Source organism: Numida meleagris, chromosome 18 (genome assembly GCF_002078875.1).
Source record: "Numida meleagris isolate 19003 breed g44 Domestic line chromosome 18, NumMel1.0, whole genome shotgun sequence".
NCBI classification, from domain to species: Eukaryota; Metazoa; Chordata; class Aves; order Galliformes; family Numididae; genus Numida; species Numida meleagris.
In genome coordinates, this window is record NC_034426.1 from 9,645,453 (window position 1) to 9,666,675 (window position 21,223).

At 42.3% G+C, this 21,223-nt stretch overlaps 2 protein-coding genes across 3 annotated transcripts in view; one reads left to right on the plus strand and one right to left on the minus strand.

Annotated features, from left to right (window-relative positions):
- Window positions 1-17,926, minus strand: part of MNT (MAX network transcriptional repressor) — a 64,141-nt gene extending 46,215 nt beyond the window's left edge. Inside the window, exons 1-2 of the mRNA XM_021415870.1 lie at window positions 17,358-17,926; window positions 11,455-11,564 (exon numbers count right to left, since the gene is read on the minus strand). Of these exons, the coding sequence (XP_021271545.1) occupies window positions 11,455-11,481 (27 nt within the window). The 5' untranslated portion in view covers window positions 11,482-11,564; window positions 17,358-17,926. The remainder of the gene's footprint in view (window positions 1-11,454; window positions 11,565-17,357) is intronic.
- The window catches only part of PAFAH1B1 (platelet activating factor acetylhydrolase 1b regulatory subunit 1), a 30,438-nt gene continuing 27,249 nt past the window's right edge, over window positions 18,035-21,223 (plus strand). The window contains exon 1 of one of the 2 annotated variants that reach the window (XM_021415871.1): window positions 18,035-18,215. The gene's annotated coding sequence lies outside the window, so the exon portion shown is untranslated. Of the gene's footprint in view, window positions 18,216-18,263; window positions 18,409-21,223 lie in introns of those variants that run through there. The other variant, XM_021415872.1, reaches the window with a different exon arrangement.

Here is a 21,223-nt window from a genome sequence, read left to right on the forward strand (position 1 = left end):
CTGTGGGCACAACAAGGGTGTAAGCCTGGACAACTACCAGTGTGCGAGCTGCAGCTCAGAACGTCGACCCCACGGGAAACTCCCCATTCTGCAGACATTGTCCGCAGATCAGGGGACAATGTACAATAACCATAGAGAAAGCCCTTAAGAAAACTTCTGTCCACAGAGTTTCATGGAAAAGTTCACACTTCAGTGGAAGCTGAGGTGAGTTCAAACCAGATAACTACCTGCACCGGGTCCTGTCTCAACTGTGAAAACTGGAAAAGAGAATGACTGACCTAAATATTCAGAAATTACTTAGTGACTGCTACTGCATCTATTTTTGAGTGGTTAACTACAGACTTCTCAAAGAAATTTGACCACCAGAGATGAAACTTTAACAAGACGGCACCTTTTAATGTGTTTCAGTTTGAGGCGTACAGAACTACTAATCAATTCAGTGATAAATTAGGTCAGAGTTATCCCCATCTTCCCCTAAGTGCTCTAAAACCAGATGTAAGTGTATATATATTTAAATTAATATACACTCATATATAATTTTGTATTTTCCTTAGCAGAGATGGCAAAGTACAGTAAGAGTTGAAACCTTTTTGCGTGGTAGTCACTAAAGAGCCGATGCAAAGCCACTAACCACAGGGCATTTTTTGCTAAGTCCGCTTTCATCCTTGTTCTCAACAGATATAGAATCTATATTAATTAGCGATCCCCAAGAAACCTCAATAATTCCTAATGCACTAGGCAGAGACATTGGATATTTTTCGCTTCTTAGTTAACAAATACCAGATGCAATGCAGATGTAAATAGGCACATAACCAAATAACCAAAGGGAGATAAGCAAAGATATACTACTTCCCATCCATATTTCCAAACAGCTTTATCATATTTCTACCATATGTTCCAATGTAAAACCTGAAATTAAGACAATCTACGCATGACATGCCTTCAGTGGGCTGCGCTCCCAGTGAGCGTTGCCCAGCAGGCGGCACAGCCCGGCCATTGGTCCTAGAGGGAATGGAGCCCTGTGTTTGCTGCGAGCATTGTCTGGGCTCTTCTATTTCTTAAGCAGCAGCCTGCAAAGCTTCCATTTTCAAATGTTTTTCATTAATAATGCCTAAAGGTGGCACGGTCACTAAACAATCTTGCAAGAAACAATACAAGATAAGACATAAAAGACAGATTATGCAGCCCATGCCTCCAAATGCAGCAAAAATAAATGCAAACTGCTTTGGGGTTTGTCACTTGCAGCATGCAACAGCTTTTCCATTATGCTTTGCCTGATCCTCTGCCAGATTTCTTCCGAAAAAAACTGCGAGCTAGGAAGAATGGAAAGCGCTTGCCCAGAGGTTATGCTGTGGGAGCTGGGAAGCAGCAGGCTGGCATTCTGCCCCGACCTGCTCTAGCCCACACTGGGCCCTGCCTGCTTGCTCTACCCACCAGTGCAGGCATTATAGGTCAAACACAAATCATAGGACTTTGAACACTTCAGTTTAAATTGCTCCTGCTTCCCAGCTCACCTGCGCACAGGAGGGGGAATCTCTGATTCGTACACATTGCGTTTTTGTAGTCCTCCCAGTGACCAGGTCCATCACTGTGGCCCACCCCAAACACTCCAACAGTTTTTTTCCACCCCAAATTTGTCAAACTCTTGTCAGATTCAATCTCTTTCTCCCAGGTCAGAACCGCCTGGAGGGAATTTCTGCTGTCCTTCCTTTCTCCACAGAAATTTACTTCTCTCCCTTCAGGAATACTGAGCTGCACTTTTTTCCCTATTTATCTTCCTCATTCCCTGCTTACCCTGTTAGCAGCTGTATTCTCACATACCTTCATTTTTCTTTTTTTTTTTTTTTCTTTTTTTCCCCTCTCTCCTAATGCATTCTCCACGTAACTTCCTGGGACATGACTTTGTAGTTGACTCCTGGCATGCAACTCAGTGCAGAAATGAGCAAAGTCAATGGGAATCCCAGAGGATGTGGGAATGCTGAAGAACAGTCACAGGATCAGAGCTCTGCACTGCAAGGACCTGGAGATGAGAGTGTGCCTGTATATGAGCTGCTACACGCTGCTGCATGATGCTCCTGACTGGGCAGTGAGGCTGCTACGTGCCAGGTGTGCTGGGCTGAAGCATGTGCTCGCATTTCCCAGAAGACAAGCACTACTAGGATTATAAGGATTACTCTTCCACTTCAGGAGTGCTGCGAAAATAATTTACTTGATGCTAACAAAGTGTTCTGAAGCAGAGAAGAGCCATGAAGGCATTATTATTGTAAGTAATAGTTTCCTAATTCCTAGGATGAATACGTTAGTAACAGCACAGCAAATAGCTGGGCTAGAAGAATGTCTTGAAACAAAACCATCTAGAAGAGTTTCATTTTCTTTTGGTAAGGAATACTCATTGCAGTTCTCCTATGTGGGTCCACAGTGCTCCTCTGAGCCACTTGCTCCTCAGGGCAAGGTTTAAATTAAGTCCCTTTCTGCTTTTTAATTCTTTATTTTTTTAAATCAGAAAACTATGTATATTAATTTCAGGCTTTGTAATCTCCTCCAATCCGCTGTTAAAAAACAACAAACAAACAAAAGAAGACCCAAAGCTAAATGTTGTCTCTAAAACTCCTTTTCCAGCCTCCTATTTAATCAGCCTCGTGGCATACTGGGAAATAGATCATTTAGTTCCACTTCATTATTCTGGGCAAAAAAAATCTTACATTCAGGCTTACAGCACCTAAATACCTAAAGCCACATTCTAATCTGTAAAGCACATGGGTGTAAAACAGGCAGGCAATTTTTCATTTCCTTGGGGCAGCATTGTTTACGGTGACTGGCAGGGGCTTTCTGCATTTCATCAGCCCTTTATGAGCACTGCCAGGCCAGCAGAGCTGCGCTCGCTGCGGCAGCGATCACACGTGCTCCGGTACGGCCACCACGGCAGGCAGACAACGCACGGTGGCTCCAAGGGGGCAGCGGAGGGACTGACAAAATCGCTGCCTACACGCTGAGAAATACACAGGGCATAGCATGTGACACACACTGAAATTAACATGAATTTAGTACTGCTGCCAGTGAAAGCCACTCTAATTGAAACAAATAGCTTTGCCCTTCAATGTCTTGTAAAGCACCCCCAACTGCCTATGCAGGAGTCCCCAGTATGCAGTCAGTGTTTCTGACAACCGGAGGAGAGAGGTTTGGGAGAGGCTCTTCCAACCTGGAGAAAACTATCATCTTCTGGTAATGAAAAACCAAAACAAGCCTAGGGTGTTACAGACGTTGAGGAACAGGATTATGTGCTCCCCTGTGATAACAGCTGACTGGGTTCCGGTACAGATGGCCCATTCCCATTGTATGTTCCCACAACAGCTTTGCGACTGGCATTTCAGAACGTGAGATTGTTGATAAAAACGCCTCAAATTACATTAATGACAAAGCGATGATATCTTTGAACTCATTTTGGTTGGGTTCTTTCCTGTCTTGTTCATCAACACTCTAAAATGTAAATACTGCCTGGATAAACATGTGACATGCTGGTAAAAGCCACCAATAGAGACTGTAAGCTTAATTAAAATAGCAAAAAAAAAACCAAAAACCACTGGGGGAGAACATCTCTTGGGCTTTTCATTTGAGATCATAAAGCTGACCACACCTTCCTCTGCCTTCATCAATGCACTCTGCTGCATTAATTAACTACCCTTAGGAAGCTGTCAGGAAAACACCTTCTAATGGAAGCATTCTAAAAGCAGTTACATTAAAATACAATATAAAGGCCCAGAGTCCTCATTTCTTTATATTTCACCAAAAAAAGTGAACAAAAGACAAAGACAGTGAGGCATTTCTGGACCCAGGCAGCATGAAAAGCTTGTTATTTTCCTTTTCAAAATAAATACATTTCAGGGACTACAATCAGAGCTGCCTGCAGGTCTGCTGACTGAGCTGTGTAAGCGTGCACTGGACAGAGGCAAACCTGGCGTACACTGCCAGGCAGACTTGGTGGCAGAGGCAAGCAGCATCAGTGCAGTAATTATCAAGCCCTGGAAGAGGTCGCATCCCGCTCCTGATAAGCAACAGCTTGATCCAACGAAGCTTCTTCTCTCCCCAGGCTCCCTCACGCAGAAAGCACGCTTCCCTTGCTGTGCATGGCCAGAGGGCAGCGGGGTGCCCTGGGGTGAGCAGGGCGCCTGGTCCCATCCTGGTGGGCAGTGTCCGTGCGGAGCGGCCTGCAGCTGGTAAGCCACAGGTTGCTGTCAGCTGGTGGAGACACTGCGCTGTACGCAGCCCAGAGCAGGCTGGCGGTATGCTGACTGCAGAGCGGCAGCGCGAGAGGCTCATTTAAAAATACAGACACGTAAGCAAGACAGAAGCCCCACCTCCTTGTGATTGTCTGAGAGGGATCAACTGGGTGGGAATGCCACAGATAGATGCACTCCTCCCAGCATAATTGTTAGTGTCACAGCTGTGTGCAGCAAGGGGGAGGCGAGCGGATGATGCAAGGCGCTTGGCACTGCACAGCGACAGGGCTGCGCCCTTCGGCCGAGGACAGGAGCACCTCCCAGCACAGAGCGTGGCCGGCAGCAGCCTGATTCATGCCGATACTGGCTGTAAGTCACTTATTTTCAGAGCTCATTAGAAAGAGTAATTAAATGGTCACAATGTCCCCAGCCTTAACCCTACTTAGTAGATAAAGTGGATAATTAAGCATTGTTAGCTCCATTTTGCATCTATGGAAACTGGTGAGAGACTAATGCGAGGTCACCAGGCTCCTCTGAGCCAACTCCAGATTGTAACACACCAGTCACAGACTCTTTCAGCCCAAAATGTTGGGAGATTTTGTTAATTTCAAGGAGTTATGCATCAAAACCACTACTCCTGTTTTATCACTGAAAAATCTGCTACAGAGAAGTATTACATGATTTAACTGCATGAAGTCTTTGAGAGCTTGCAATTAATGCTGACCTTTTCTATTTCATTGCCAGGTGAGCTAACCACCATCTCTCTTTAAACAAGACGGTATCTCCATTCCATGCAGCCAATTGTTCCTACACGCAGACTCTTGTACTAATACACAACGAAGCAGTCAGATATGACAAACCCACTACCTAGCCTGTAAAATTGTTTGAAATGTAATTAATCGTAGCTGCCCAGGTACAATCACAGACTCCCAACACGTGTTCTCCATCAGAGTTTTACATTGGTGCTAAGTACAGTGGCAGTGCAGAGATTTCAGACAAGGCTTTATCTGAGTGCACCTTCCCTGAGTGGCTCATGAGTCACTGGATGCTGCAGCTCAAACTGCTGCATCCTTCAAGCTATATATAGCTCTGTCCCTATAAACTATTATCTCACTTCTCGCCAGTCGGCTTCCTTCATTCATAACTGTTTATCTTGCCCTAACTGCCAGCCCAAAGGTGGAACACTATTTTTGGACTGTGAGAGGGGCCGAAGGAGAGCTGCATTTTTCAGTATTCTCCTTTCCCCATTTTTTAAATGTCATGCAAGGTACTACAAACTGAAGACCTCTATTTACTCACGATATGCTTACAAAACTGCCAAGATGTTCCCAACTTACATGTCTCAACCTGATTTCTATGGAACGGAGAAGACTTGAAACATCTTCAATTTTTCCTTCTCTCCTGTGGCGAAGGCCCAATAGAAGACTGCTTCATGCAGGGAACTCAGGACAGTCACCAGTGTGGATAACAATGAATCCTAATAAACATAGGATTATTTGAACTATCAGATTCATTGGGCTATCTCCCAAATTCTGACTCTTTTCCAGAGCTTTCTAGTAAGTGCACGATTATACCCACATCATCATCATCATCATCATCAAAATAAATTCCATATTTCCATTTAAACGTATGGAAAATTTGTAACTGATTTCAAGGTGGGGTGGAAGGGGTCTCCCTTAAAAAATCTACTGAAGTGAAAAAGCCTTTGAAATACACTTGCCTTTATCAAAGGTTGAAACAGTATGAAAAACAGAGTTCAAAAACTACCCCTGTGTCTAAGGTTCATGGTGAGGGATGAGTGAAGGATCCTTTCTTGCTAAGTAATTCAAAAATAAACCAGGCAAGATCCACCTGTGCCATGACATCCAGCACTAGACAGGGGTTAGCATTCCCTTAATGGGGTTAGAACTCCAACATAGCTCAGAAGTTGAATGACCTGGGTAGTTTCTTTCTAGCATGGACAGACCATGTATGGTGTGGCACATCTGCTCTTAGAAGTGCCATGAAAGAAAAACAGCAGTGAAATTGAGAAGATTTAGACAGCTTTATTGCTTAAAAACAAGCAAAAAAATACAAAAAACAAAACCAACCAACCACCATCACCAACAAAAAAACAACCACAAAACAACACCCTTAAAGACTCAAAAAAAAAAAAAAAAAAAAAGCTTTCTATAAAATTGCAAGGCAGCAGGACCTGACACAGGGCCTGGACTGATGGTGCAGCAATGCCCCCTCTCCCTATCTCAGAGCTGCCTTTCCATTTGGCTTCAAACCAGTGTCATTGTTAATTGGATGCTGAGTGATGGATCTGGCCACCTGGCACTGTCTGGCTCCTAGATGATGATCAACTCACTTGGCAGCCTAAGTGGGGAATTGGCCACCTGGCTAATACGAGGGCTACAGAATCTCTGACGAGCTGATTGCCAGCCTGCTAAGACATGTTTTATTGTGGATATCGATAGTTACTTCTCATTATTCCTCTACTGATCCTTCTCCCCACAGCTTGTACGCTCACAAACACCCAGCTCTTGACCCCCTTCTTTCTTTGCTTTCCTCTGTCTGCTACAACAGATAAAGGCAGACCCCTTCTTCAATTGCTAAATGAGAATAAAATGAGCTTCTATCCTTCTCCTCCAATTTCTTTACATTATTCCAAGTTCCTTACTCCCATTCCACCCTGTCCTGCTTCTCACTATCATTCTCAATACTACGGATAAGTATTTGTATTAGCCAATGACTTTCACAATGATTTTTGAATGGTAGTTTGCTACCTAATTTTTAATTAGTGATAAAAGTTCTGATATAAATTAATAATATTAAAACAAGGACAGGACAAGAATTGTGTGAAATTGGATTCTTGCCTGAAGGCTAGATTCCACAGTTGCCTTGTATTCTGTGTTATTATTAGCACTTGCAAAACTTCAGTGAGAAAGGCCACAATTTTGATTTTTTTTTCATTCACTTTGCATATATGTAAATTACTCCACAAGCAGTAATGGAAAAGAAGGCCGAAGTGAAAAAAAATACATCAATAAAGGGTTCTAGAGTACTGTCAGTGTCAAACAGCAAAGCGCTGCAAGCTGAACTATGAAAATTAATTACTTCAAAATCTTAAAGAACAAAGTATACAAGTATTGAAATTCTAAGCTCCTCAGATACATTCTGTTCATATTTTCCAGCTTTCTTACCAAAGATGTGTAGGTAGATTCTCGCCTATTCCAAATATTGAGAAACGTTCTACAAAGCAATGGAAGTTAGTTTTGTGGTTCTTAGTTCACCTTTATACTGAATATAAAAATAAATAAAATCTAGGAAATGCTTGATGATTTATCAGGTGACAAAGCCAGTTATAATACTCTTCTAATGTCCAAATCTCTGTCCGTCTTCCAGTAAGAATATCGATACCCTGCAGTTATTAAATGCCCAGATTCAGGCAGGAGTACCTGTTGCTTCCAAGTACAAATCCGGGGTACAGACTTTCCCTGGAAGTCCAACTTAATTGTTTTGAAAACGAAATTCAAGACAGTTCAACTGGAAAAAGGGCTGCTGAACGACAACAACTATCATATCCAATCATGACATTCAGCATTGTTGGTGTTATTTTTCCCTCATCCTAGGCATCAGTGAACCTAAAATAGACTGCATTAGCTTAAATTTCTAGGTAGTAAAGAAACTAGAGAGGAGAGAAACATAATTAACTTGGAGCATGGAAGGATTCCCTTGTGGGAAAAACAATCTGAACTAAAAATGGCAGTTTGGAAAAAGTACCTGCTCGTGAACATAAAAGAAACTAGCGGGTTAGCAGATCCGAAGACTGATGTCTTATATTCAGGGCAAAAAGATTTTTTGTTTTCCTTGAATATTCGTTCTTAGGCATTTAAAACATACTACATGACTATTTTTTTATATGAAAATGTGATCATTGCTGCTTTCAGTGCTTTCTCTTTTTCTCTTGAGAAAATGAAAATAAAATCTATGTCGTTGGAATTGCCTAAGGATCTTTCTCTACATTCAAAGAATGTTTTTGAAAGCTATGCTAGCACATAAAGCCCAGTTCTGTACGCATGAAAATAAAAGGTGAAAATATCCACCACATCAGGAGACAGAGAAGGTAGAGATGGAGAGAGAAGAATTCTGTTCAAGGACATCAGGCCTTCCAAAAATCAAATCGCTTCTCCCAACTGATTCATGTTCTTCCTCATACTTAATTTTACTTTTCAACTCACTGAAGTAATTCTTGGCAGTCTCTGGGGTGCTTAACTTTTTCTGTTAGCTATTGCAGTGGCCTCTGTGACAAGTGCTTGATGGCAATCGCATACATTTGTGCTTCAGAATCAAGCTCTTAGACAGGTATTTAACAGCTGTAAATACCTGTTCACACAGATCTGCAGTTGTCTACAGAAAAGTGACTTCTACAGAACTGACTATTGATCTGCTACAGCTAACTATTTGAAAGTCCAGACTCCCATACTAGTTATTTCTGCCTTACCATGATTCAATTTTTAGCAGCCATATCTAAGTTAATTACACCAGCACAACATGTCAATCAGTTGCCCATCCCTCTACCCTCCCCATTTTTTATTATTTTTTTTAAATTAAGGTTACTTTGCCAAATTAATACAAAAAAAAAAAAGGTATTTATTTTTGTTCTGCTGCATACCGTCAGCCTAACAAATTCTAAATCTTGAGATATAAGGGGTCATAAGAAAAATTGCTATGGGAAGAAACAACTTTGCAACACAAACTTCTTATTATATTATTCAAGTCAGTCTCTGCTGACTTGTCAGGATCTTTGGCTGTGCTACATCCTCCTGAAGAAATTCTTAATAGAGATAAGTTGTTTGTTTGTTCCTGAAAGGTAAGAGAGTAGCTCTGAAAATGTAGCATTTCAGAAGATAACTACAGATTAAATGTTAGATCTAGTTCGCACAGATTTTCTGCTGTATCAGTACACCAGAAAGCTTAGGAGAGACTTTGTGCAGTCTTATGCTGTAAAAGGACAGAAATGTTCTAATTTAGTGTATCCTTCACTGAGCCTGCTTAATAATGAAAAGGCTGCCATATAAGATAAAGAAGTGAATACAGATAACACAATGAAGACTGAAAACGGGGACAGAAAACTCTCCAGGCCAAATGGAAATCTACTTGGATTCTGTAAATGAATAAAAGAGATGTTCATTCCCATTTTTTAAAATTTACCAAATCAGTCTCAGTTAGAAATTCTTCCCAATCCCAAATAAGGATTATCAATTTCTAATCATATATTAAAATAGTAACAAATGGAACCTTGCAATTTTTGTAACTACAGTCTCACACTTTGTTCCCAATTAAACGTGTATGTCATTACTGGATGAGCCAAGGTGAGTACTTATGCAAAATAAAGGGCAAAGACAATGGAAATCATCTGCTAAAACATCTGCTAAAGAATAAATATAAACAAAGTTCAAAAACAAGAGTTAATACTGCAGCTGCTATTGGTGTTTGAAAAAAAATTCAGAAGACGGTAAATGGTTTGCCCAAAAGATGAGTTACTGACAGAACAAAGCACAAGACATCACTGCAGGTCAGTGTTAGCCATTTGTAACTTCTCCAAAAATGAATAGATGTTCTCTCTTCCTACTATTTTCTTCACTGTCGATAACTACAGTTCTGACTAGAAAAGATTAACTAAAGAATTTCAGAATGAAATACTACAGAATGAATTGTTTTACTGCCTCTGTCATTTAGAGATTTCAATGTTGAATGTCCACATGGGCAAAGTGTGTGTTGTTTTACACTCTCTGTAAATATCTCTAAATAGTCTAGTAAAATTATGTTATCTAAAGAAATATCTACAGCACCTTTCCATCTCAGTGATGTACTAAGGAAGTAAACCTCACTTCCTTCACAGTGCTATCAAATTATGGTCTCGTTTTCAATAAAATTTCAGACAATTTATGCAATTGGGAAAATGTTTCAACTCTATCTAGATTTTCAAGTTCAGATGAACGCAATCACAAAGCCTTTTTTGTTCTTCTTCTACCCTAGTTTGTTCTCTGAGAAGAATGCTGGGAAACATTTCTGGAGGACAATGGAATTACAATAGACATAAGCTAAGAACTTCCCTTCTCGCATCAGGAGAAACATGTCTCCAACACACTGAAGTAATGCTTTATCTTTATCTCACCTTCTCCCAGGCAGCCAACTTTATTTGCCTCTGCAGCCTTTTATTTTTCACTTATCGTCCTCTTTCTCGTCTTAGTAGCTAGCATCCCAGGACTAACATCTAGGATCCTACCGCACTGTATTCTCTCTCTACGTTTGCTCTTCACCAAAATTTATTTATTTATTTATTTTCCACTTACAATTTTCAGTGTATTTACTGGAAAATACCTAGTATGATAGCCAATGTCTCTAAGTGGTCCTTCTTCACCATCCCTTTTATGTAACATTATATTAATTATAGCTGTTTTCCAGCGGAAAAAAAGGTGGTAAAAAGGCAAGCTAAGGTCAGTGTTTCCTCATGAGATATGCTATGAAGAACAGTCAAATTCCACTGAAGCATTCCACTACTAGCTAGCATAAAACTGAATTACAGCACAACAATATAATGGTATTAAGAAAGTTTCATTTTAAGAATATGTCAAACGTGTGATTTCATTAGGGTGTGTGAGTACCTGTGCATGGATTGATCAAGGTACATTCTTATGCACGTGAATCATAAGGCATTGTGAATGACCTACCTCCTGGCTGTTGGGAAACTTCAATATTCCTTCCTATTAGAAAGAAAGATTGTCCATCTGGACCACTTTCTTATAAGCTGCCAGCAGTCCCAGCACACATCTATTTTAATTCCTAAGCCTTCTAGTTAGATCAGTAACATTCATGATGTTACTGAGGAATAAAAGTTAGAAATCTCCTAATCTAAAATAGAATTGGAATTTTCCAGTAATAATAAATATTCTAAACTTTAAAAAATGTGGCATCACCGTGGCATTTACAATTATATCTTGGCAAAGCAACAGCTTCTGAGTAGCTCCATTTTTTTTGTAAAACATTGCTGATTTTAATACGGTAATAGATTGTCAGTTTATTAAAGACTGGAACAGATCTATTACTTAAATTGATAGTTAGGAAAGGGGCATTCATTTTCTTTTTTAGAGATAAATATTTCTGTTTGGGAAGATATTTTTGCTTAGAAGACACGTACAATTAAAAATTGTCTTTCATGTAGCTACAGACCAGGGTTCTTACATACCTTAGCATATGTATTACCAATTCCCATCAGCTTCCCAGTAATTTCAGTTGTAAAGTTTATGATCCTTCTGGAGAAGAAGCAACGCAGTCTTCAACAGCTTACTGTTGCACCTGCCGGGAACAAAAACATGTTATGTCAACAGTATGTGCAATGATTGCAAAGTCAGTAACTGTTGATAAGTTTCCTTTACAACAGCCACAAACTATAGTTTATATGCTGTTTTCTTTTTTCTTTTCCTCCATCTCTAATGAAAACTACACAGGGACTTCAACTTTCATGGAACCATGAAAATGGAAGATAAAGGTACTTGTATCTTATTTAACATTAAAGCTGTTTAGAATGCTGCAGCTTAGGACAGAGAGAATATTTCCCTAGTGTTTTACATCTTGACCAACAGACTTCTTCTGTAAAAGGAGAACTTTATTTGGTGATTCTGCAATAGAAAATAAATATGGATGGATGAAAGTAATTCAGAGGAAAGAAACTCTTAACTCAGAAGCGAACACTAGGTTTCTGTGGGCTATATATTAACAATAAAATTACAAAAGCATGAAAAATAACATGAGAACATCTTTTAATATTAGGTTGAGTGCAATGAAACTAGCCTTCGCTGGATATGATCACAAAAAATGTAAGCAATGTAATGTCACACAATGTTGTTGGCAGTTCTTTTATTATTTTAAGTGAAAAGGAATAAAGAGAAGAGAACTTGGAGGGGGTATTGGATAGTGTCAGCCGTAATAGCATATATGCTTACACGTTACTATAATTAGCAATGGAATTTAAAGAATTATAAAAGCAACAATTTGCTTTGCTTTAACTGTGTTTTTGACTCAGCAGCAGTTCCACTGATATCCTCACCAGAAAAGTTTTCTTGGTCTTTTTACAAATATGAACTCAATCAAAGGAGAAACACCGTGACCAAAGGTAAATACTTGAACATAAAAAGGGCCTTAAAAAACCACTAGAAGGCAGTTTAATCCAAATCTGGGATAACTATGGATTAAGAATACATCGATGTTAGTTTGTGCTCCCCTCCTTTAATACTGCTACCTCATACTAATATGACTTGGACTATTTGTCCCAACCTTTATACTGATAAACTTTTACGTTGTAGTTGCTTTTCACTTTGATGAACAAATTTGTGAAGTATCCTTATATTACTTCCTCCAACAGTTTGCATACTTTCTTTCTTTCTTTTCATTTTAAAGTGTGATTTGTGAAGGCTGTAGGTATGAATGAAAAAGGCATGCTGAAGTACAACAAAGGCTTGCAAAGAGGATGTCAAATTTAGCTAAATTCCATTTGCAATATGCTTAGAAACATATTTATAAGATTGATGAATGATTTATCTGATTTAAAATATCTATGTGTGCATTTGCAGCAGTTTCCTAGGCAAATCAGCTACTTATGCACCCAAATTATTCTAGTTAGCTACAGGAACCTATGACAGCCTGATCTACACGTTCAGCTATAGTGCACCACTACATTAGCATGATAACTGTGCGCATCTTCTGCATAAAAAGTGCACACCCAACTAGACTGAGAGGCAGATCTTTTATTATCTCTGCATTGCTTTACAATACTTTTAATTGGAATTTACATGTTACTGATAAAGCCTTCACTTTAACTCAGAAAACATTTTGAAGAGATAAGAAATTTGCTAAAAATATTAAATAAAAGTTTAAAAATTAAGTATATTTATCCTTTGAATAAGTATAATTTCTATACATATTTTTAAATTTGGAAACAGAAAACATCTTTATGTATGACAAGAAATACATGCAATTATTGCTATAATGTTAAAAACTTTGTCAGGGTTATTATATACAATGCCTGTTTTCACAGCATCACAAAATGATACTTGACTGTATTGCAGTGGATGTGGTTGAAATGGATCATACAGTCACTAAAATGCAAAAGAGCCACAAATAAATTGTGACTTAACAAACGAGTCAGGCTTACATGTTAGATAAAGCCATACTTCAAAGGTTAACAATAAAGTTTATGCAAGGTCCTCTGCCGTGGCACAGCCAGGGAAAATAAAACCAATATGCTGATGACGTGCTGCTTGTGCCTGGACTTTCACCCTTTGGCTCTAGGCAAAGGAGATGATGAACTAACATGTGAGTATACAAAAAGTAAGCATGAAAATAACATCCACAGAAATACAGACTACTGAATCAAAGCGTAGAAAGATAACACCATCATTGATAGTAGCACGAATGCTGTATAACATATGTGTGATGACCAGTTCAGCTAATAAGCAAAATAGAATAAATTCAGACATGTAAACATCTAGTTGTAGAAATGGAAAATGTATCACTTCACATTCTTTAGAATAAATGCAAAAAGAGGCTCAGCTTCAGTAAGAAACTCTGTCGTGATGGGTGCAGACTTTGCAACAGACCAAGGTTCTCTGTACTGAAACATGTTAGAGCCTGGATTTGCTTATCTTCTTCTTAATGCTATTAGGAAGGTCGGGTAGAGACTGTCCTCTTCCTTATGTAAATAACAGATAGATAAGGTCACATGAGTACTGGAAGAACGATTCCTAAAAGCTGGATATACATTAGAAATGATTCTGAATGCTTCTATGCTACGCTTTACATTGGGAACATAAACGATTTCCCACACATAGGTATTTTCTCTCTATTTTTGTTCCAAAAATAACAATTTTTCTCAGTATCTTCTGTTGTTTTCCAAGTAATGTTAAAATTCAAAAAATACAATGCCACAAACTTCTGCACGTCATTCCACTTATAAAAATAAGAAAGTGGAAAACTTTGAAAGAAAAAAGTATTGCTTGAGCCACAGAGAAGCCACTATTTACTAATGAACAAAAAGATGAAAAAATACTCCCTTCTTGTAATTTATTCCAGTGACTGGGCTAGCGACACGAGTAGACATGCCCGTTGAATCATTAAATTGAATGGCATGACATAACTCGAAGTTAATTTTCCTTTGGTATATGCTTACGCACCTAGACATGACCATATTTGTGTCACCAGAATTTGTTCCCAACCTAAAGCTGAGACAAACTTGCTGTTCAAATCTGTGCAGACATTTTGGGTAACTTTCTTCCAAAGCTCTGGAGCTGTAACAGATCGCATCTTTTGTAGGTCAGGCACAGAGAAGAACTTGCAACATGTAAATTAGTTCATTACAGTAGCATAATCACTACAGATGTTTTGCTACACAAGTATCTACACAGGTAGAATATTAAACACAATTTTCACTCATAGACAACGTGGATTATCAATGAATGAAGTATTCTGTGGTTAGTAAAATAATGCCTCTCTGAAGTTTGATGTAACTTTTTGAAGTATGTAATAATCACCATGGTCCTCACACAGGAAAAAATCCACTGAAGAAGGCTGGCTTGCTCTGAAGTGCCTCTGCACAAGATGAAAACTTTTACTTTAGGAATATCCTGAAGGAAAATTTGAAGCTGGCATCGGAATGAACTACACAATTTGGATCTCCACATCCCCGATGAGGGATCTGAGAGTATGTTCTTTCTATTGCTAAGGTACACTGTAGCAATCAAGGAAATGATCAAGAAGATTTCTGCTCTGAGACTATACAGTTTAGCTGTCATGAGAGCTGGGAATTTTTTTCATCCCGATATCAAATGATGGTAGTACAAGGAAGGCCAGCTGTACTAGGAGAATAAAACATCTATTTCATAAAAGCACTGGGAAAATTCATCATTCTCTGCAAAATTAATTGAATTTCATGAGTAAATGCTAATTATCACTTAGAATATGCATCCCAAAATACTTGATACATTATAATTTTGAGAAATTTCAAGGCAGTTTAGCCTGCTTTGCAAACAGACTGAAATAATGCAAATATAATTTTGGCATGCTATTTCAGAGTCTTATGCTAAATTTCAGGCTGGTTTTGCAGATATCCTGCTCACTGGCTGCAGTTGATGGCTGCTTCTAGAGAGCTACAAACTGTCTGGGCTGATCTCAGATCCTGGAAGGTTGTGGAACAAACCCTCTTGGAGGCCATGTTCAGGCACACAGAACAAGGAGATGACTGGGAACAGCCAGCGTTGCTTTACCTAGGGCACAGTGTGCTTACTGCGCCTGCACAGCCCAATGCTCTGCAGCATGACGACCAGCTCTACAGACATGGTGAGAGCAGTGCATGATGCTTACTTCGACTTCAGCAAGGCTTCTGCATGGCCTCCCAGCATATTATTACAGCCAAACTGCTGGCAGACTGGAGGGGGAAAATGGCTGAACCATGGGACTCAGGGGGCTGTGATCAGCAGTCCACAGACTCTAGGATGCAAGTTAGATGTACAAGAATATAAATGAGAAAATGTTCATAGATTATTGGAACAGGTTGCCCAGCAAGGCTGTGGATGTCCCCTCCCTGGAAGCATTCAAGGCCAGGCTGGATGGGGCTGTGAGCAACCTGGTCTAGAGGGGGGTGTCCCTGACTATCGCAGGGGCATTGGAACTAGATGATCTGAATGGTCCCTTCCAACCCAAACCATGATTCTATGATTATTAACTTGAATGTGAAAAGCACTAATACCTTACCATACAGCATGAGTGGAAGGCTCTCAGTAATTTCTACTTATAATCAGCATATTTATAATCAGCACATAAAAAAATGGGCCAATGACCATACACCACTTACCTCTTAAGAGATAAGAAAATTTACTTAGCGCACTTAAAAATTTAAATGTATTTTAATTGCGAGAGAATAATTTAAGTGGTTACAATTGAACAATGACTAATACTCCCCAGGATTCAGAATATGGGGAGTAATGATTTTCAGTTGGACGTATTATTTTCCACATTTACTTGAATGACAGTAAGGATCATGTATAATTGTAGTTTTTATCAACTGTGTTTCTCGTGTTTCCGATTCAAAATTTGTCCTGGCTGCATTTGCAGTTCTGCACTGTGCACTGGGTTTCAATAGCCTACTGCTGTAAAATAACAACATAAATGAAAGTGACTGACTACATGCTGTATGTCTACAGCAAAGCTGACAAACCTAGCACCCCTAGTCCACAAAGATTCATCCATTCATAATCTCAGTTGTTACTTGCAACAGAAACAACTGTTGTTTATGAAAATTTCCCTTGAAGTTTCCGGATTTTTTTTTTCTAGATGGATAATTTGTATGTGAAAATACTCATTTTCCTAAACAGGCACTTTAGAAAACTTTATGGCCCATATTAAACCTTGTATTACACTGCTATGCCTACCAACATTAGAGGTGACTTTGGTCACTGGTCTTTGATAGCTACACATGTGTAACTGTTTCCTGTAACAGCAGGGCTTTTTGTTCTGCACCTGGATTTACTGCAATTAAGCAGTTATACTGGTTGGGTCTATTGCCAGCTCATCTCTCATTCACCAAACACAGAACATTTTGCAAGGCACCTGGTGAAGGACAGTTCTCACTGTTACACAGATGAACCACTGAAGACCATAAGGATTGCATAATCAAAAAACGGGGTAGAATTTGGCTTCTGATATACACAGCTGCTTAACTGTGTACTGTTAAGCAGCAACTGAGAAAGGTGGCAGGCGATTCCTCTGGAGTTCTGTACCCTCTTCTGTCAGTCATTTCTTGTGAACAGATGGGTTTAATCGTTTGTGGTCTGTGCCTCAGTTTACTATCGTGAACACTGACAAATTAAACCAAGGATATTTTGAGATTCAACTAACCAGGATTTGCAGAAGATTATAAAAACCTCCTATTCTAACAGCAAAGTATTTTTTTGAACCAATCGTGTGAATGTGCACCAGCAAGATGCACGGTATACACCAAGCTGCTAGATCTGCAGTCACACTGAGGTAAAGGCCACCAACGACCTGCATGCTTCCTTCAAGCCTGTAACCCCAGGCCTGCGGGGCAGGGTTACTCACTGAAAATATCGCTGTCTCAGGAGCAGATTCCACACAGGCCAGGACACGCCATGGCTGTGCTTCTGTGCAGCACGACGAAACGCTGCAGCCCACAGAAAGCAGCAGCGAGCTCGGTGTAGGCCTCTCCTCAGCAGCCACACCAGGCAGGTCAGCACAGAGCGGCACCGCTGCCCCAGGGCGCCGTGCATGGGCTGAGGCCGCACAGCTCCTCTGTGCCACACCACACTCACAAGTGTACACGATATGCAACCTCTCCACATCTTCTTTCCTCTCCTAGCCCTGCCAACAGCCTTAGTCTCTTTGCTGACATACGTAGCGTTATTTTGAAGGTTACAGACATGGCTAACGCAGCTTTACCCCTAATTCAGATACAGACGAAGAACTGCAATATCAGTGGTGAGAGGTGTGAGGGAGACGGCAGGCTGCTGAGCAGCTAGAGCACGGGAAGCACAACAGCGAACGTTCAGAGGAACCGCAGCACCTGCCGGGGTCTGAGATGGGCACGGGCCGGAGCCGCCCAGAGCCGTTCCAGGCGCAGGCCGCAGCGGGGCGGGCGCGAGGCAGGCCGGGAGCCGGTGCGCGCGGAGCATGCTGGGACGCGCGCCCTGCGCCTCAGCTTTCCAAGATGGCGGCAGGCGGCTGTCCCCGCCCCCGCCCCGCACATGCGCAGTGGCGCGGCGGGCCGCGCCGCTCCCTCCCTCCCTCCCGGCGGCCGGGGCGCCACTGACAGAGCGCGGAGCGGAGCAGCGCCCAGCGCCTCCGGGACCCCCGCACCCCGCCGCGCCGCGCCCGTGGATGGGAGAGGCGGGCGGCGCCGGCTTCACGGAGCACAGCGAAGCGGCTGCGGTGGCGGCTCGGGTAAGGCCGGGGCTGCGGTTCTCCTCCGTCCTCTCCCTCCCTCTCTCCGTCCGTCCGTCGCTGCCGCCCCGCGGAGGCCGTCCCGAGCGGTGCAGGCCGCGCGGCCGCTCCCCTCCTCCCCGCCCTCCGCTCCCTCGCTGCCCCCTCCCTCCTTCTCTCCAGCTCGCTCTCAAAATGGCGGCCGCGCCCGTTGGTGAGGAGGGACCGGGGGGAGGCGGCGGGCGGGGGCCGCTCCCCGCGGTGGGGGCCGGGGCCGGGCGCGGCTCCGCTCCTCTCCTTCCTCCCCGCCTCCCACCCCGCCGCTCTCCGCCGCTCGGCCCGGCGCTTCCCTCCGCCGGTGACTTAGCAGGAACGCGGGGATGGGCGGGAGGGCCGCGGCGCGGGTGGGGCGGGGGGAGCGGAGCGGCGGTGCCGGGGCCCGGCGTTCTGTCCGCCCCTAGGCCGCTCCGCTGCTCCCGGTGACTTAGCAGGATCCCGGGCGGGGCGGCGGGCCCGGCGGGATAACGAGCGGACGCTCTGGGGCGCGGAGCCCGGTGCGTGTGTGCTCGGGGGATGCGGAGCGGCCTCTCCATCGCTCCCAGCGGCTTTCGACCCGTTCCGTCTCCCGTCACTGCGGAGGGCGAAGCAGGCGCTGCTCGGGAGGCGGCCCCGGCCCGCTGCGGCACGGGGACAAAACAGGGCCGGAGCGCGGGGCAGGGGCAGCGCTGCCGTAGGAATCCTTCACATCCACCCTGTTTCCCTGCAGCGACAGAGCGGGGAGCGTCGGCAGGAGGTGGCTCAGCCCTTCTGTGCCCGCTGCAGCAGATCGGGGGCAGGGAGGGCCGGTCTCTCCTTCCTGGGGTCACACTGCTGCCCGGAGGCGCGCAGTTTCTCCAAAGCCTTTTGCTGGCAGCCGGGTCTGCTCCATGGCTCCATTTATCGCTGCTTTCCAGTTTTTGTTCGGGCAGGAGGTTATATGCCATGCTCCTGGTGGCTCTGGGGGTGGGAGTGGTGCCTCCCTTACGAAGTTCAGGGTTACTCCGTTCTGGGGGGGTGAGATTTTTAATTTTGACTTTTTTTTTTTAAGGTAGATGCATTTCAGCTTGACCTTTAATAGCGGTAGCGGTGCGTTACCTCCCCTTTCTTTGCCATAGTCTCACTGGTAATGTTTCCTTGCTGGTAGTGCTGCAGCAGAGGGCTTGGTCCTTGCAGGTCAATTTACAATGAATTCCCCAAGCAAGGGATGGGGTAGGTTACTGAAGCTATATAAAAATCTTTAATAAGCGCTATTGTATTCTAAGTAAATGTTCGGATATATGGACCTGGCTGAATTCTGTATTCCTGTGGAGACCCCTTTAAGGATATATTTGTGTGACAATATTGTTTATATAGTACTAGGAGGTGGGGAGTTAAAGAACCGATGTTCAGTGATAATCATTTCATAAATGACTGTGCAGCATTCAGCTGGTTTTTGGAAGAGGGAGGGTCTGCTATCGCAACGCTATTTGTCCTTAGAGTCATTTTATTAAATAGAGGAATTATGTTAGGGAACTAAACAAAGAAAATATCTTCTAACAGATTTACTGCAAATCTTTCTTGTTCTCAGGGTTCTCATTTTTGTGTGTTTCTTTTGATTTGAGCATGTTTATGGATGCTGTGTGCAGCCATTGAGCAGAGGAGAGACTGGGTGGAGTAAGGAGGCAGAGCTGCGAAATGGCTAGATTACCCTTTCATGGCTTTTTTTTTTTCCCCTTTCCTTGCGTTTTGCTGGGGTGGAGGAATACTAATTGATGTAACAATGAGGTCTCTTCTTTAGGGAAGAATCTAATGGTGCAGCTACACAAACCTCACATTCTGTTTTGAGGCTGATTTTTCTGCAGGGTGGATCTTGATGTATGTGACAGTGAGAAGTGACCAGTCACCATTGAAAGCCAGATGTTTTGTCTGTTACCTGTTTCAGTGTATCAACTTAGATATTCACTTGTTAATTTGTTTTATTTCACTTTAGATAAGAATTATAATTCTGCCATGGGTGTTTTACACACAAGATTCCAGGAGTTATGAAGAACCCCTGTATTGCCGTTTAGTGTTATTATTCGTTCATGTAACTTCTTGGTTGGGTTGGGTTTTGGGTGGACACAAAGAAGGAACACCCCTACTTGCTTTAGTGACCGTAGTAGGGCAGGCAACTCCCATTAGTACACAGATTTAATTATGCTGCCCTTCCTTTTGTTGTGTCCCAAGTTCGTACAAAATAACATCTCAAGATTTGGGAAGCCCTTTTCAGTGAGATGGCATCTGTGCGCGTAGCTACTTCTGCATCATGAGGGCAATACTAATGCTGAGACTTAAAGTTGTGTAGGAAAGGCATTAGAACAAAGGATTTGGGGGATACAAAAGGGATCAGATGAAGCACCTAGAAAGGCCTGCTTTCTAAGTGCCTTGCTATTCGAGATGTAGCTAATGGCATTCGCTCCTTAATTCAGTGTTGATCAGAGCAAGTACAATGCTAAAAACAAATGATTATGAAGCAGGTTGAGGTTTTGGTTTTTTTTGGGGGGGGGTCTCAGCTCTGGAGTCCAGTTCTTGATGGTAGGTGGCTACAGATGAGACTGCTCTTTGGCTTTAATTTGCTCCAAATTAAATTAAAGGATAGTGGCTTTTTAAAGTTCATTTACTTTGAGGAGTAGATGTTACGGGATTTAATGGATGCATTCATTAAATGCCTGTGTCTACGAATGAATCCAAGGTAAGAATAATGAAGAATCCAGTAGAACCCTTGCCTTCTTACAACTTTGGCTGATTTTTGTCCTTGAAATGATTGAAGTCACTTTCTTGTATGGCAGTAACGTGTTAATTTCTCTTCTATAAAAGAAAAATACATTAATGCATACCTGTATGACTCTATGCAAGGTCTGTCTTGGATGGCTGAGTCTGTTCCCTGTACTGCTTCCTATGCTCCACCCAAGCTTGAGTGCTTGGTTTGTGTTCTTTACCTGCTGTCAACTATTTTGTCTACCCAACTTGCC